General features: G+C 45.9%; 2 protein-coding genes across 4 annotated transcripts; one reads left to right on the forward strand and one right to left on the reverse strand.

The window, feature by feature from the left end:
• The first annotated feature begins 4899 nt into the window (after positions 1-4899).
• LOC120673450 lies at positions 4900-7734 on the forward strand. Of its 3 annotated transcripts, XR_005674660.1 has the most exons (7): positions 4900-4962; positions 5046-5383; positions 5477-5887; positions 5985-6924; positions 6988-7095; positions 7170-7280; positions 7354-7734. XR_005674660.1 is itself a non-coding variant. In XM_039954282.1 (5 exons), exons 2-5 carry the CDS (start codon positions 6720-6722, stop codon positions 7560-7562), a joined length of 633 nt encoding a protein of 210 aa, XP_039810216.1. In that variant the 5' UTR covers positions 6435-6609; positions 6675-6719; the 3' UTR covers positions 7563-7734. The 3 variants fall into 3 exon arrangements, 2 of the variants coding, with proteins under 2 accessions (XP_039810216.1, XP_039810217.1); XM_039954282.1 differs by lacking the exons at positions 4900-4962; positions 5046-5383; positions 5477-5887 and having other exon boundaries at positions 6435-6609; positions 6675-6924; XM_039954283.1 differs by lacking the exons at positions 4900-4962; positions 5046-5383; positions 5477-5887 and having other exon boundaries at positions 6435-6924.
• Positions 7735-13181: 5447 nt separating this feature from the next.
• Positions 13182-15435, reverse strand: LOC120675514 (probable aldo-keto reductase 1). The gene is made up of 7 exons (XM_039956717.1): positions 15266-15435; positions 14951-15118; positions 14646-14849; positions 14376-14548; positions 14178-14274; positions 13931-14084; positions 13182-13597 (listed from the first exon to the last, which is right to left on the reverse strand). The coding sequence occupies exons 1-7, from the start codon at positions 15320-15322 to the stop codon at positions 13416-13418; spliced, it is 1035 nt and encodes a 344-aa protein (XP_039812651.1). The 5' UTR covers positions 15323-15435; the 3' UTR covers positions 13182-13415.
• Positions 15436-18089: the final 2654 nt, after the last annotated feature.

Below are 18089 nucleotides of genomic sequence, written 5' to 3' on the forward strand. Positions count from 1 at the left end.
ATTGCATATTTGTTTTTTCACCACTAATTTTCATCGCTGCGTTGTCTTTATTAGTTTATTCTAACAACAACTGCACGGTATTACCTACTCTTTCTCGACTTCTTCCTGTCTTTGTTCCATTTCGGAGAAGCTTGTTAGGTTTTCCACAAGCAACCTTATAGTTTACTAATCCAGTCAGGTAGATTGTCATCTGTGCAGAATACTGCACCTACCCAGTTGTTTAATGCCAAGCCTTTTATATGTGATAGTGATAGTAAAGTGAAAACATGGTGCTCATGTGGTGAATAAAGTAATATCTAATGCGTCTAGGTTGCAACCATCCCCAGATGATTACATCCTAATAGGACTTCAGTGTGCTCAGTTGACTACAAGTTGAGAATCCTAAGTTGGCCACCTTACAGCAAATAAATGCCACACTAAAGAACTGCTGCTTATATAAACCTTCCTCACATATGCCCTGACCATAGGCCCCCTTTATCAGTCAGCCTCAGCAAAAGCTCTCCCGTGTATGAGAATGGTAGCAAGAACACAGAGCTCCAGCCTCCTACATGACTCTGCTACTTTTGCTTCCTGTGGAGATGCAACGTTGTGAAGGATGAGCTCTTCATTGGCGTGAAGAGTCGTTGCGGTCTACAGGGCTCTTGTGTGTCCAACTCCATAGGACAGCCCCAAAGCCTTGTAAACCGCACGACTCCTCGTGCCAGCAAAAGAGATTGCAGTAAACATATCCAGGTTTCATCATATTCAACTTTGGTGATTAGCGAGGTGTTTTTCTTCTCTAGAACTATTTTTTTTTCATATCTTATGCATGTTTGGATTCTTAGCATTCTTTTAGGATTTTTTAAAATCCTTTCGAATTTGAACTAAATCATGGGAACTATGGTTCCAGTCTCTGGTACCAATAGTTCCAAACAAGTCTTCACTCAGAAGCAAATGTAGATACTTCAGCAGTCGTTTTCAGAAATTTAAAGCAGTTGCAATCATGAGGTCTGGAACACACGTTTTATTCTTTAATTTTCTCCTCTTCTATTAACACACTTTTTAATTTTATTCTTTAGTGTGTGTGTGTTTGGGTCTATGTAGGACTCCTTTCTCTTCTATTAATACAATGATATGCAGCTCTCCTGCGTGTTGGAGAAAAAAATTCTTTAATTTTCTCAATCTAGATCTGAAATTCAATTAGAGGTACACTTCACAGATAGCATTTTCCTGCTGCAGTTTAAATTTCTGATTGAGAATGCATATATTCATGGAACTGTTTTTGGTTGGTTCAAACATTTGTTGCGAGCATATAACCATGAGCTAGCTGTGCACTCTTGACTATTCTCTTTATGCAACAACACACAAAACCAACTTTTGCTCATATTTCTCATGAGGCCACACTTACGATCTACACTCTACAGTGTACATTGTCTAGCTAATAGTATACTCAAAGATACATTGTCAGAATGATCTAGCACCAAAGTAGCACCTAGCAGGTCCAGGTTCGAATCCTCGTGGGATCAAATTTCCAGGGGTGTTTTTTATTAAAAAAAATTCCCTTGCCGACAAGAGCTGGGGTTTGGTGTCTTCTTTTCTAAGCTGGGACAAGGTCGCTTCTTCTTAATGAAAAACTGTGGGACAGTCTTAACCCTACCGGTCTAGTTTTTTTTAAGAATGATCTAGCACATTTGATGTGAGGATTTCACAACCTTTTTTTGAAGGGTCAGTTGGATCCATGCCACTCCAATTTCTTGAAATTGGATCTCATGTTGAAAATCATGCCATTGAGTGGCATGATTTTCAACATGACACTCAATTTCACGGAGTTGTGGTGGCATGAATCGAATTTTCCCTTTTTTGAATGGACAGCAAATGCTTCGCTGAACTTTTATTTGAAGGAACAAAACAACTGGCTTCAACCATGTTTTTTTTGTTAAGAGGAAAATGAGGGAAAAGGAACAACTGGCTTCCCTCTTTTTTTCCCTTTTACTTCTTCAGGCAGCTTTATTTCGTTGGTGTATCTGCATAGTTCGATGTTCAATTCACCAGCCATATCTTCTTCACGTGTCTGGCTGTGATTTCTTTTTTTAAGTCCTCGTGTGTCAGCTTCACCTTGAAGTCGCTCTATTCGGCTGGATGTGGCTAATAGCTGGTGCTGATTTGTTGTGAGAGAAAATTATTACTGATAGGTTGGTGGCTGATGTTAATTTGGTGTGAGAGAAAAGCACTGCTGGCTGGCAAGCCAGGTGAACAGAGCAAATGTTGGCATCTAGTTTATCGATCTTGATTGTCCACTTGCCCCTGAGTAATTTTAGAGAATGTTAGTCAGCAACCAAATACTGGGACAATTGAGACATAGATGCAATGAGCTCGTCCAAACCTCAAGGCAGATTCGATCTGACCATATAGGGTGAGATTTTCATCATACCTATGGATGCAAGTCATGTATATTGGTTCATTGGGTCGATCTAAAAAGTTGATAAACGAACTAGAATGACATTTTGTATAAATAATTTGAGAGGTGAGATGAATTAGAGTGGCAAGCTATCGTAATTAATTAGCTAACCAAACAAACACTGTTGGGTATCCACTTGCACCCTTAATCATACCCCATTCAAAGTTCTTGAAGACTTGAAGATATTCGGGGCAGGAACAACTTATAGCCTCATAGCAGTCAACAGAAGTACTAGGGCATAATTCTCGATGAAGATACCAAGAACTTGGAATATGCCTCTAGAGGTACTTGGGAGCTTGCATCACTCAACTACGAAGAGCTCGGAAGCTTGTCAGATTCGGAACTACGGGATTGCTAACGTGGTCTAGATCTTTCTAGATAAAGATAGGGCATGCCCTATGCCTTAACCTGTTATAATGTACTCAGATACAAGTAGTACTAGTCGGTATAGAAGAAATCTACTCGGTATAACTGGAGTAGGATTCCCCAGGTCATACCACACCTTACCTGTAACCATGCCCCTGAGACTATATAAGGCGGAGAGGGGCCCTCCATAATATATATCAACATCAAGCAATACAAAACACCAAATAGGACGTAGGGTACGACGCTTTTTGATAGCCTAAACCTACCTAAATCTTGTATTATGTGCACCTTCAAATTCATGATCTCGGCGACACCCTACTTACAAATCTACTATCTTGGGTTATCTCTTGGTAGGTTTGATGGCAAAAACACCAACAATAGTTTATTCAGAATATTGAACCAGATATGAAGAAATGTTGAATTTAATATTTGACAACATTTTAGTTATACTGCTTCAATATTTTAGACATACAGTTTCAATATTATCATATAAAATGTTGAAGTAGTTTATTCAGAATATTGAATTTAATATTTTGACAATGTTGAATAGTGCTGGCTTAACATTTACACATGCTTTCTTTTGAAAAAGTTAAAGTAAATACACGGGAAAAAACTACTACCATGCTCCACTAGTTCACATGATTCTGCGGGACCATCTAGTATTTTTTTAGAGGATGCGGGGCTATAGTTGGCAGATGGGCTGGCACTGGCATGACTGGAAAAGCACGACCCGGCCCGTTGCCATTAGGGCCAATACCGTGCCCATGCCAGGTCCAGTGCCGTGCTTGGGCCGCATTCGCGGCACGTGGCCCGAGCACGGGCACGAGCCGCTTAATGGGTCGGCACGAGAACGGGCTGTTTAACAACCCAAAAGTTCAATAGTCCATATAAAGAAACGCTAATCTCCACCCTCCTCTCTCTCCGCTTAATGGGCCGGCACTCTCCCTCGCGCGTCTCTCTCTCGGCGGTTTTTTTATTTTTTATTTTTTTCGTTTTTTTACAAAAATATATTTTCGTGTTCGAAATTTACATGAATATACCCCGGCCGCCCCGTTGCCGGGTGGCCGGGACCTGGCCGCCCGGCAGCCGAGCGGCAGGGGCTTATCTGCAAAAAAAATTGATAAAAAATTGCGCCGAGGTCCCTGGAGAACTGGCCACCCGGCAGCGGGGCGCCCAGCCCTTCAGGCCGCCCGGCAGCGGGGCGGCGGGCCCTGGCCGCCCGCCTGCGTGGCGACCGGCCCCCTCAACCCCATATAAGCTGTTGGCTGCCCCTCACCCCCTCATTTGCCTCACTAAAAGTCCAGAAAAAAAGAAAAGAGAGGGAGGGAGGGAGAGGAGGGGTGACGGAGAGGCAAAGCGGCGAAGCCCTGTCGGATTTTCAAGCCGGCGACTGTAGGTAACTAAAATTTTCTACATTTTATAAATAGATTATGTTGTAATTATTTTTTTGAAACAGTAGATTAGCAATCAGTTCAATTATTGTTAGGAGTGATTAGTGGTACATTTAGGTGCTGTTACTTATAGTGATTAGCGTTGATATAGTACATTTAGTGTTAGATTTAGTATTAGAAAATACTAGAAAATTGTTAGAGAAGTTTTAGAAAATCAAAAAATTGAAAGGTAATATTAGAAAATTATAGAAAATGTTAGAAAATTATAGAAAATGTTAGAAAATTGTAGAGAATGTTAGAAAATTGTAGAAAATTATAGAAACTATTTTATTGAAATAGTAGATTAGTAATCAGTTTAATTATTATTTGAACTGATTAGTGGTACATTTAGGTGTAGTTACTTGTAGTGATTAGCGTTGATATAGTACATTAGCAATCTAATTAATTAATTTTAAAAATTGCAAGATAATATTAGAAAATTTATAAAATGTTAGAAAATATTAGAAATTATTATAAATCGTTAGAAAATCTTAGAAATTGTTTAGGAAATATAAGGAGCTATTAGAAATATTTAGATGTGTGTGATTGTATTGTATTGTTTTGATCTTACGTGGTAGGTATGGCCGGGGTTACTCCTGCGTTGCTTGACCCAACAATAGACTCGGGTCACCGGTCCTTCCTTGCGAAGGTTCAGCACCAAGAACTAAATGTGCTGCGTCCACGTCCACCTGCAGAGTTGGTTGCTGTAGACCCACGATGGGTGCCCAGGTGATATGTCGTCTATTTTCTGTTTTTATCCGTTATACATTTCGTTATATAATGTATTAATATTTGTGCACTGTATGATGCAGGCTGAGCGAGGCAGGTCTGCTCACTGTGGCTCGTCTTGCTGAGAGTGCTTTGGTGAAGCTAGACAGGTCTCTACTTTCAGCTCTCGTTGACAGATGGAGACCTGAGACACACGTTCCACCTCCCTTGTGGGGAGATGGCACCGACCCTGCAGGATGTTGCGATGCTGCTTAGTCTTTCTATCACCGAAGACGCTGTCGGGCCCCGTGTGGTACCTTCTACGTGGCTGGAGGATCTTGAGAAACGTTTTGCAGGTGTTGCCACCACGATTGATCCTGAAGATTTCAATGAGCACCCACAGTCGAAAGGCCCCTCCAAGTCATGGCTCCTACAGTTTCAGGTACAATTTCGTACAAAATGATGTGTTGATGTATTTTATGGCTTTGAAATATCTCATGTGTTTCTTATTCTCAATGTTCGTACTTCATTGCAGCCGGATCTGTTGGCAGCCGATGCTGATGAGTACGGCGTGACTAGATCACTCGAGGCATACCTGCTGTGGTTGTTTGGGTACATCATGGTCAACAACTCACATGGCCACTGTGTGGATAAGGTGCTTCTGCCCTACGCACAGGAGATCGCCGATGCAGATGAGGATGCCATACCCTTATATAGTTGGGGTTCAGCGGTTCTTGCATGCACATATCATGGACTCTACAAGGCATCACGACAGAATGATAGGAATGCTGTCCCAACGGGGTGCCCAATTCTGCTACAGCTTTGGTCTTACGAGATGATTGCTATCGATCGTCCCATGATTGACCAGTCACCGTACACACCAGATATGTACGGTGACACGGATGACGACAGACCTACCATGGGGACTCTCTGGTACTCTCGACAGGTATGGACCCGATAAAAATTTATATTCTATGCATACTATGGTCATACATTGTTCCCTCAATACATTTCTTATGGACACATAATTTTTATTTTTGCAGAAAACATGGGCACATGTACAGACCCGGCGGTCTTATCCTGAGTTTGTTGCCGAATTTGATCGATTGACCCCAGAAGACATTGTGTGGGAGCCATATAGTCCTTCGGCTATAGCCGCACGTGCACCGCTTGGGATATCTTCGGTGTGCACACAGGACCAGGGCCTATGGATGACTACTGCAGCTTTAGTGTACGACGTTGCAGTTGAGGCCCACTGCCCGGATAGAGTCATGAGGCAGTTCGGTCGACGCTAGTCTTTCCCTGTGTCTTCAGCGTTGGATCGTGTTCAGCGCCACGATCATAGGTACCAAAAATGTATGAGCACCCATGTACTAATAACGTGAAACTAATTTCTATTTAACGTGCAGTTTATCAAGGGCTGGACATCCTTTCTCGACAATGTGGGTCACTAGATTACAACCATGGGTGGCTGCGTGGGATGATGCAGGCGAGCAGTTGGCTGAGGATACCGGTCCACACACTGAGCCTTCGTTTCGGGCGTACCTGACCTGGTACGAACCGAAGACTCGTTGCCGTTTGACGTATGTTGACTTGCATCCACAGCCGCATGTTGCGACTTCGCAGGATCGGTATGCACGATACAGGGATTAGGCATTAGCTGGGGCGGTGAGTAAATGTTGACGGCATTTTCGATCTTTTAAGATTTGTATACTAAATTATTTTGGTTGCAGTTCAAGACCTGTAGGTTGCTTGAATTAGATTGCTCACTGAATGTAATGAGGATTCATGGCGGGTCTACGATGAGCATGCCGGCACAACTCGAGGCCTGGACCACTCAACGTGATAGAGCCCGAGGCATCCTTCAGGCCTTTGGTACGCGGACGGAGTACGAGGATTCCTACGGATTGTCGCAAGTGTCGACGTCAGTTCCTTGTGGTCCCGCATGGCAGCAGCCTCCCTTATACCACCGACAGTACGAAGGTATGGTGTGATATTTACCGATCCGTATGTTTATATGCAGTATTTAAATACGACTCCACACAGGGTACGGGTACCCCGGTTCTCAGCCCTATGGAGGGCCAGGTGCCTCGCAAGGGGCTCCATTTCAAGGAACCCAGATTAGCTCTATGCCACATGCTGGAGGGACTTTAGGTAAATATGTGGTGCATAATTTTATTTGCTTATGTTTTATGGTCGAAGGCTCATACGTTATTATTTATACTCAGGATCACAACAGTTCACCGGAGCGGGGCCGTCTTCCTATCACCATATGCCGCCACTAGGAGGATATGAAGGAGCTTCTTCCTATCCACCACCACCACCACCTCCAACACAGGGTACGTACAATAATTTGTAGGGAATTGCATTCCCCTATTGAATGTTGCTTAAATTTTTTTTTGTCATCTGTAGGGTGGTCTGAAGACAACGACGCGACCTCCTTGGAGGACTTTACACGGTTGTTTCCTACGCCTGCCCAGGACGATGATCCCAGCTTGCATACACCTGTGTCTCTGTTACGCCGTCCTGCCAGAGACGTGAGGCCACCGGAACGTCATAGCTACCCTACAGATCACGTACACGCACAACGTAAGAGAGGTCGGAATGGTAGGGGTGGTTAGTTGTTGACACTTGTTTCTCTATTGTTATTATGGACTGTTTCGACTGTTTGGATTATTGTTGTTTATGATTGTGGTAGTTTACTTGTCATTTGTTTCTATAGATATTATTGATGTGAACTTGTTATGTTTGTGGGTTCCATAATGCTCGTGAAATAAGGGAAGTTTTTGCGAATTTTTTCCGTGATTTAATGAAGGACAAGTTAGGTGTGGGAGGAGTTAGCGGCTGAGATCCCGCCGACGATGATGATGACTACCGCATACAGAGTAAACTTCGTGACACGCTCGTATAGCTCAAAATAGGGACCATAGTGTATCTAGCTGCGAGTACGAGATCACAGGTTGCCACTTCTCAGCACGGCGATCACGGGTTTCCCATATGTCGCATTGTTTGCCCAGACAAACGTGACAAAAGACGACAGCCCAATAGCAGCGTCCTTTCACCATTTCAAAAATATGTGACAACACGGCAACCACACCAGCTCACCTTCAAAGCAGTCTGTGGCGATTAGTGGTCATTCTACAGCGATGGTCTGTGGCGTGTAGTGGGGAAGGCGGTATCTAGGCACGATTGACCGAACGGCAGCGATGCAGTGCTGTGAGTCTGCATGCATAGAGATGTATCGAGTAGTTAGTTCGAGAATTGAATACTCTTCACTGTGTTGTCATGTAGACTTTTTCAGGTGCATTTACACTCCACACTCCGGGTAGCAGACCTTTGTGCGCCTATAAATACTCCAAAGTTTGTAAACTCCCAGCAGCACTCAAACACCAAAGCTCATTGTATACCCAATGTCTGGAGGTAGGTCTAGCGGGAAGAATTACTATGGTTTTGGGAAAGAAAAAGGGGGAAGAAAGGGAGACCCCATAATATGCGAGGGGCCTCTTGGACATGATTACTTTCCGGAACCAGTGTTTGAGTTTCCACCACAGCACAAGAGTGAATTTACCAATGAAACTCCTCTTCGACAATACGATAACCGTAGAGAACCGTGGCCAAAATGCAGACATGGTGAGGACTGCTTAGTGCAGATGTGCACCGACGGGATGGATGACGGTCGGCGTTTCTTCAAATGCCCACACGCATGGGTAATACTCGGTTGTTTTATTTCTTTATCTTCATTGAGACACCTTACATGAAATTTATTTTGCAGTCTTCAGATGCTCCAGAAAACTGTGGTTTTACCAGGTGGGTCGATCCTGCACCAATTGATTCAGTTCAGGAGATCATCGAGTACCTCCAGATAAAGATCTTTGATCTGGAATGCAAGGTGAACCATTACGAGGAAGTGAGCGAGGGTAACAAAGACGACGAAGATGATGATACCAGCAATGCTGCCGTTTCACAGGATGAACCATGTACTATTCCTTACAGCAACTGTCCTTGTCACAAAAAGAAGGGCCCTGCCCCTCCGGCACCACCGCCTGCACCACCTGCAATGGGTGGATACTGCGGAGAAGGCTCAACGCAGTTTGCTACGTGGGGGTACGGCTACTAGGACTACCTAGTGCTAGTGACATGCTGCATCGTTGTGTTTGTTGTGTTTTTTTTAAATTACCTAAGGCATGTTAGCTTAGTTCAGGATCTGTTTACCGTAGTTGCAACGGGTTCTGCCATGCCACTGCATGTCTGATGTGTGTTTTGTTAATGTTGTATTATGATGTAATTTCTATGGTTTATATTGTGTAATGCAGTTTTTAGTTCTTAATTCTTACCGTTATATTTTATGTGTGGTTCACAGTATTCTAGTCTCTTGAAAAGGTCCGAAAATATTAAAGGCAAGTTCGAAGATTTACTAGATTGCTTGTGCGTGCGTGGCACCTCGGCGCCGTGATCTGTGGCGGCAAGACGTGTTATCTCGGCGTCACATATTACGGCATCAGGGTCTATTTCTACAAAAAGTTATAAAAAGAACACATATGTGAAATTATTTTGCGAAAAGGGCTAAATTGCAAAAAATACGGCCAGTCACCCCGCAGGCGGGCGGCCAGGGCCGGCCGCCCAGCTGCCGAGCGGCCACGGGGGCCGGCCGCCCCGCTGCCGGGCGACCGGCCCCAGGGACCTGCGAGCAATTTTCTCCCTGAAATTTTTTTCACAAATGCCCCTGCCGCCGGCTGCCGGGCGGCCAGGTCCCGGCCGCCCGGCAGCGGGGCGGCCGGAGTATATTCATGTAAATTTCAAACACGAAAATATATTTTTGTAAAAAAGGAAAAAATATATATAAAAATAATAAAACCTCTCTCGCGCGCGCCGCTACGCGCCGCAGCTGCAGCGCTGCTCGCCTGCTCCCGCCTCCTTCACGCGGCGCCAGGATGCAGCTGCCTTATTGAATAGACTTTTAGTTCTCCATCTTATTAAATTTACATCACTAGCTCAACTGCTCAACGGTTTCCACGCAAAAAAAAAGTGCTCAACGGTTGGCTGCAGGTGTGGATTTTAGGGGTTACTCCCTCTGTCCTGAAATATAAGTTATTCTGGCATTTTACCAGATTCGTTGAATATTTTCTGAATCTAGACAAACTGTATGTCTAGATTCATTGAACTTTTTATGAATCTGGACATAGTAAAACACTCCTAGAATGACTTACATTTCAGGACGGAGGGAGTATTACGGATACGGACCAATTCTATATGGCAGCCTTTCTGCCATTTTTTATTTCCTATTTTTTACTTTGATATTTTTAATTCCAATATATATTTTCTACCTACAATAGGAATTCTATTGTTTGATCCTACAATGGTTATAAAGCTTAGATGATGCTCCCTCTGTACCATAATATAAGCATTTCTAGCTATGTTTCTAGATGTCTAGATTCATAGCATCTTTAATGTATCTGGACAATTACTTGTCCAGATATATAGAAGATGCAATGAATCTGATGCATAGTTAGAAATGCTTATATTTTGGGACGGATGGAGTATAAAAGTATAAAGGTTATATGTTGTTGTTGAAAAATATATTTTCACCTCTAAAACACACATCAACGTAATATTATACTTGCATTTTTGGGTTCACGGATGGGCACATCTAAGTCACTTGTATCAATGACCATAATCCGAGTTGCACCAATAGTCATCTATCTTTCTCGTCCTATTCTTCCGAAGAGCGTGTCATTTGAGATGTTTTCTGTTTTGCGTAAAAAACATCTTTACATTATCTAGAGCCGGTTATTAATTTGATACGCTTTACAATGAGTCTACATACAATTCACGGTTTGAAGCATGTCTATATTCGCATCATTTTGATTCATTTTTAGAATAATGTCAAAAACACATCTTTATGTGGCTAGCTACATACAATTGTTGATATGCTTTATAGTAACATGTTTAAATGTTAATGACAATTAAAATCGTGTCTAATTTCGTGTCATTTTGAGTTGATTTTAATAACGTGTTAAAAAGTGCCTTTATAAGAGTATTAACACTATAAGCATGTCTAGAATTCGTGATACTTTGACACATCCCCGGATTCGTGTTAAAAAGCATCTTTACGTGTCAACGTAGAGACGCTTTCATCATGCATAACTACTACAGATCCTTGTGTAGTGTGTGTTCGAACGATCATTATTGTGAGAACCACGGATCAGCAGGGAGTCTTCCTTTGTACAATGTTGATTCTCTGCATCAAGGAGAGAAGATACTAAATTTAACATGCCGGAAATCCTGGCCATTTTGATGCCTGCCAGCAAGCTCCGCAGTGACCCTGGCAGCAAGTAGCCTAATATCTTTGTCTTACCTACATGTCCAGCCCAGCATGCTGATCAAGGTAGACATTGCTTGCTTAGATTAGATCTGGTGACAACTGATATGAGTTCTTCGTTGGAGTCCCTCGATGCAGGGAAGCTGTCAAGAACGCGAACCCCAGAGGGTTGCATTTCCCTTGAGCTGGAACCGATGAGAGACTCGATGGCGAAATTGGTGAGGCTGATCGTGTTCCCGGCAGCAAGTACTGTTATATTCTAGGGTTCTTTAGGATCGTGCTTTGTGCACACAGATCGGGCTCGGGAAGATGTTCTTGACATGAATACACAAGTACAAGGGTTCTTTCCTAGATCTAGTACATAAATGAGAAGGAGAGGAAGAGGTTAGACCAGATCCGCCGGTGCTAGGTGGCGGGGCGGAGGCGCTGGAGCTCGGAGTAGTCATATCGATGATGGCGGCGACGAACTCCGGGTCGGAGAAGAGCGCGTCCGGCGGTGGCGAAGGTCGGCGTGGGTGTCGGTGGCCCTCGGGCCGCCAGCGACACTGGCCGGTGACGGGGACGAAGAGATGCGTCGGGGAAGTGGCGTCGGCGGAGCTTCCCGTCGCCACTGCGCTCCGTAGATCGGGTTAGGGTTAGGTCTGTAGGTGGGGGGACTACGGCGGCGAACTTTGGTACTCGAGCCGTGGGGTCCCCCACCCACTTTTATATGCACAGCGCGACGGGGGACTACCAACCACAGAACGGTTGGGCGCCCCCGATCAGGGCGCGTGACCAAGGCCCGATCTGGCCTTTGGGCCAGATCGGCAAGAGATCAATCCAACAATCTCCCCTTTGATCTTCTCTTTCTTATATTCTTATTCTTTATCTGTACTTGCTCCATTCTATCACAGATCAGTGGATAGGGCGTGTCTCATCGTAACGGTTACTACCGTCAGATTAACAGCCACAATCACCTTTCTGTTATGAAACAGAATCTTATTCTTGGGCCCTCTTTGTCCAGGAATCATAGGTCTGTAGGTGGGGGGACTGCGGCGGTGAACTTTGGTACTCGAGCCGTGGGGTCCCCCACCCCCTTTTATATGCACAGCGCGACGGGGCCCACCAACCATAGAACGGTTGGGCGCCCCCAATCAGGGCGCGTGACCAAGGCCCGATCTGGCCTCGGTGAGAGATCAATCCAACAAGTACACCTGTTCCAATGCATGTTGCATAGGCATGCTAGTAGTATAGATGGGTCACTTTTGCTCCCCAGTGACCTCTTAATCCCGACTGATGGAGAAGCCATGGTAGAAATCGATAAGCCAACCAAAGGGCTGAAATCACTTAGCTGAAGATAGAGATAGGCTGCCACAAGGACCATTTGTTAGATTGGCGATTCTCCAGGGCCTGAAGTTGAGCAGCAAGGCTGCCCACAACCAGCCAACCAGCCAGCAGTATTTTTCTCTCATACTAAATCAGCTTCAACCACCAGCTACCAACCAATCAGCAGTACTGTTCTCTCATAACAAATCAGCACCAGCCATTAGCCACAGCAAGCGAACACGGCGAATATATCAGTGTCACAACATTTACTAGCCGAACAGCAAGAAGACCTGCTGGACCACGACGCAATATTGAGCCTCCGGCTCCAGTTTGCCTTGCTGTATATAAAGCCATGATAAATAGCAACAAGCAGAGTGTCTTTTTTGTGGTGAATCGGTCATAGTTAGGAGAGGTACAGAAGCTTCAGACATCAATTGTTGCATCCATGAGACGCTGCAACACATTACACAGTTTTGAACAAGGTCTCAGAGAATTTTGTGTTTGGGCTTTGCTTGTTTGTTACTCTCTCTGTACCAGATGCCAATGCGCTGATTGGAGTAAGAATACATGATACATGTACTTTAGGTGGCGGCACATTTTACCCGTTAGATTCTGGTTCAGCTTGCACAAATACTGTAACTTTATTATAGGTTCAGATATTCCATGCTGACAATACAGAGTCTTGTCTTAGTATAAGAGCACACAAAATCAAACTTTTTGCTCATATTTCGGATAGCGCGACGCTTTATTCTTCTTCTGATGTACATTATCAAGCACACAGCCACATCTTCCGTGATACTGAGCACATCTGCAGGGAATCGCATACTATGACCGTTGCTAAGTTCTTTATTTAGCTCTGTTTCTTTGGTGTATCTGCGTACTTCCAGGTGGTATGTGCAAAGGAAGTGTATTGTCTTCCACCAGCCACATCTTCTTCGCGGATCTGGCTGCCGATTTCTTTCAGGTCCACATCTGTCAGCTTCACCTTCAAGGCGTCAATGTTGGCATCTAGATTCTTGATTTTGGTGGTTCCTGAGAAATTATAGAAAACATCTGACATCTGTCAGCAACAAAATGTTGGACTACTGGGACATTGCGGACAATAAGTTCTTCGAATTTGAAAGTGAATAACAAGTGCATAAAGAAGATGAATGAGTCTGTTATTGCACATTGCAAATCATATTATGCTAAATATTTCCAATTATTATGATATATGAATATGATGCATTTCACTTTTCTCTGAAAGTGTATACAAGAAATAGCATCTGAAAAATGCATCTCTGGGTGAACGCTGTGAACCATCAGTCTGAAAAGTGAAAACACTGTGACTGCCAATGATAAGAGAATGGAATTAGAAGGTCGCACCTGGTATAGGAACGACATCATCCCCTTGATGCAGAACCCATGCCAAAGCTAGCTGAGCAGGGCTGCACTGGTGCTTATTGGCCAGTTCTTCCATTTTCAGATAAATTTGCTTGTTCTTCTCCAAATTTTCTGCCGCAAACCTTGGATGCCCATGCTGACATAGCCAAAGTAAATGTGTAAGTGAATTAAGAAAACGATTGACTGATGCAGGCCAAGCAATGGTATTTGAGGTAAACTGTGTCAGTACCAGATTAGATTCAGCAGACACTTGTTCTGTCACTCCTCTTCCGCCGAAAAAACCGCGGCCAATTGGACTATAAGGAACAACTCCAATGCCCAATTCTCTAGAGACCACAGGGCACAGCAAATTTCATTAAATGATAACATTCAGTCAGCACTCAGGACTTCCATCTAGAACAAGAAGAGTTTGTGATCCATAAATCACCTGCACAGCGGCACAATCTCAGGCTCGATGTCTCGAGACCAGAGAGACCACTCCATCTGGACAGCTGCGATAGGATGCACAGCGTGTGCACGCCTAATCGTATCGGGGCTTGCCTCTGACAACCCGATGTACTTGACCTTCCCCTCTTCCACCAGTTTCTTGAGCTCACTAATCTGCAGCAAATTGAGCACCAGAATTCACATAAGCAACCACACCAACACCACCAATTTCGTAGTAGAAAGGCAAGCAGAGCATGCAGGCTGCAGAGACCGTGTCCTCTATGGGGATGGTGGTGTCGATGCGGTGCTGGTAGTAGAGGTCGATGCAGTCGATGCCGAGGCGGCGCAGGCTGGCCTCGCAGCATGCGCGCACGTATTCGGGCTTCCCGCACACGGTGGCCACGCCGCTACCGTCACGCCGTATCCCGAACTTGGTGGCCACCTGCACCTTCTCCCTCGGCAGCTGCTTCAGCGCCTGCACACACGCACACAGGTAGCCATGACTGACACGCATCAACAACTCGCTCACCGGCGCAGCGCAAAGACTACGGAGAAACCAAGAAACGGCGGACGGACCTTGCCGAGGAGGATCTCATTGGCGTGGGGCCCGTAGACGTCGGAGGTGTCAAAGAAGGTGACCCCGCGGCGGAAGGCGTGCGTGATGACGGCGATGCCGGCCTCGTCGTCCAGCGGGGAGTTGTAGGCGCCCGTCAGCCCCATGCAGCCGAACCCCAGCTTGGACACCTAAATCAGACAGGATCGATCGAGCGTGCTGACTGAACCAATCACCGCCGCGAACGGACAAGAAGGGACTGTGTAGGCACCGGCGGCGGAGCTCGGCAATTCAGCTAGGTAATCGAGGGGGGGGGGGGGGGGGTGGGCGTCACCTACCTCCAATCCCTGGGTGCCGAGGTTGACGCGGGGAACCAGAGGGGCTTGGTCCGCCATGACCACCGGGGGAGCTGGAGGAGCCTGGAGGATGGGACGGCGGAGGCACAGCACAGCCGCACAGGGGAACCGGGGAGTCTTCACTCTGCAGTTGACCTCCAAGATCCAGAAATATATATAAAAAAACAATATTTGACATCGAACTAAATTAAAATTTTCGTTTTGAACTGCATGCGTCTCACTTCATTTAACATCCAATTCTCGAGGCTTTCGAAACAAAACCTTCCGCACGCTTATTATTTTCGCGATATCCTCTCCTTTTATTAATTTCACGGTATTGTATTTACTTCCTCTAATAGAAATAATTCACATATGGAGGATTATATTTTGATAGGCTCGTGTATGGGATATTCAGAGAAGTGAGTGTGCGAATTCGATATGCAGCATCAAAAATTCTTTTTAAAAAAAGTAAGAAGAAGTACCACGATCTAATCCCAACCGAACGGACATCACCAACCGAGCTCTCTCGGGCGCTCCTGGGTAACGCGCGACTGAAAGTTAAAAGTCAGATTGATCTAATATATCAGTTTGTGGTACAAATTGAAATTTTTTAAACATGGAACAATTTTTTTTATTATGTTCTAACAATAAAATGATTTATTCCAATAATAAAAAAATTATTCCAGTCACACGGCTCTCCCTCACAAGTCAAGGGAGTCATTTGGATGGGCCGTCCCGACTCAACGCCACGTGGGTCTGGCCCGGCAAATCTAGCCCGGCCCCATCAAATGATTAGGCCCGCCCCGGTGGCGAGACTTTTCCTGCTCATGTACTCCCTCCGTCCCATTATATTAGCATCCCAAGATTTCAAAAGGGAAAATAGTAGGAGAAGCAAATGACCCTTCTACCCCTATAGTGGGTGAGATGGGGGATGCCGCTGCACCTCCCGTCGTCGACGCCGCCGCCACTCCCGGTGACGCCGGCGCCGCCACACCACGGGCCACTGCTGTCGCACCTCCCATGGAGGCCTCCCAGCGCGGCGGCCGGAGCCAGAAGGGAAGAAGGGCAGCTCGGCGGGCCCCCATGCGCGGATGGAGTAGGAAGGGAGGATAGTGGGGCGGCGAACCAGCGCGGTAGCCGTAGTGGGAGGGAAAGAGGGCGGTGCGGCGGCTAGAGCGGGATGGGAGGAGGGCGGCGCAGCGTAGCGGCAGAGCGGGAGGAGAGGTGGGTGCTGTGGTGGCCAGAGCGGGAGGGGAGGAGGGCGGTGCGACCCGGCGGCCGGAGTGGAAGGGGGAGGCATGCGCCGCCATGGCCGGAGCAACAGGGGAGGAAGGCGGCTTGGCCTAGCGGCCGGAGGGGCAGGGGAGGAGGGCGGCTTGGCCCGGTAGCCGGAGCGGGAGGGGAGGCCGGTGCCACCGCGGCCGTAGCGGCAGGAGAGGAGAGTGGCGCGGCGGCCGAAGCGCGAAGGGGCGGCAGCGAACAGGCGGGCCACCAGGTGGAGAGGATAAAGATGGATGTGGGACCCATGCTCTAGAAATGCTTATTTTGAATCCTTGGAATGCTAACTAATATAGTGGGACAGGGGGAGTACATTTTCTCTATTTTGGCCTGTTGTAATATAAAATATTAGTAATAAATTGTGGTAAACAAATTTTTATAGAACTAATTCTCAAAGTGCTTTGCCTCCTGTTTGTTTCCGCTTTTCTAGATCTCACTTTTCTGAGAAACAAGATTCTGAGATAATCCAACTGTCTGAAGAATCGGCTATCTGGGTAAGAAAAGTGTTTGGCATTCTGATTATTTGGGGTCGATTCTTTGAGTTGAGTAGTAAAAAGTCTGAAATGCCTCTGAGGCGGATGATATCTCATTTTTTACTAAATACAAGCATAATTCAATAATTCTTATATTTTTTGAGTATCTTGACTGCATAATCATATTATTTAGATCAAATATAGATTAATATCTCAAATATACCAAAAGATCAACACAAAATTCTAAACTACGAGTATCACGAAAACATGACGGTTCTGGGAACTAAAACTCTGAACAGTTTAACATGACGTGTTCAGAGTCGATTTTGAATGAGTTAGAGACCGAATCAAACAAAGTGCCTGTAATGAAAAATGTAGAGGGAAGTATACTCTACAACTTTTCTGTTTACGGATTTCAATGATCAGTGATGAATTTTGGAGATAAATGAGCTCAAACTTACTAGTACAGAGAGCAGTTCAGAAATTTCAGGCTGAACCCGATGCAAACAAGTGAAGTTCGGGGTCGATTTGCAATATGTTCAAGGCCGAATCTGGAGAAGTGGATAGTAAGAAAAATGTACGGGAATGTCCCCTTTACAACTTTCATGTTGAGCGATTTGGATGCTGACACGCAGAATCTAGAGAAAAAGGGGGCACATTGGCACAAGACTCGGGTTCAGGGGAGGAAAAGAACGGAAGGGCAGGCAGCGCTGTTCCAGCTCGACGAGGGCAGGGGCGCGAGGGGCTGGCGGCGGAGCTACTCCAGCTCGGCGAGGGCAAGGTTGCGACAGGGGCTGGCGGCGCTGCTCTAGTCTTGGGGGAAGAAGGGGCAGCACAGCTCTACTGGGGGAATGGCAGGGGCGGCGCTCGTCGCAGATCCGGACTAAGGAATGAAGGGCGGCGCGATTCGGGGTGGCGGCGCATTGCAGGGACAGGAGGAGGCGCGCCGGAGCATGAGCACGAGGCGGCGCAAGGAGAGGGATGGCGGGGAGGAGGCATTCGGGAGAGAGAGGCGGAGGGCAGTAAGGAAAAAAAGCCTCTCGCTTACCAGAAAGCGGGCTCGGTGACGCGTCGGT

This window comes from Panicum virgatum, chromosome 5N, assembly GCF_016808335.1.
Source record: "Panicum virgatum strain AP13 chromosome 5N, P.virgatum_v5, whole genome shotgun sequence".
Taxonomy (NCBI): domain Eukaryota; kingdom Viridiplantae; phylum Streptophyta; class Magnoliopsida; order Poales; family Poaceae; genus Panicum; species Panicum virgatum.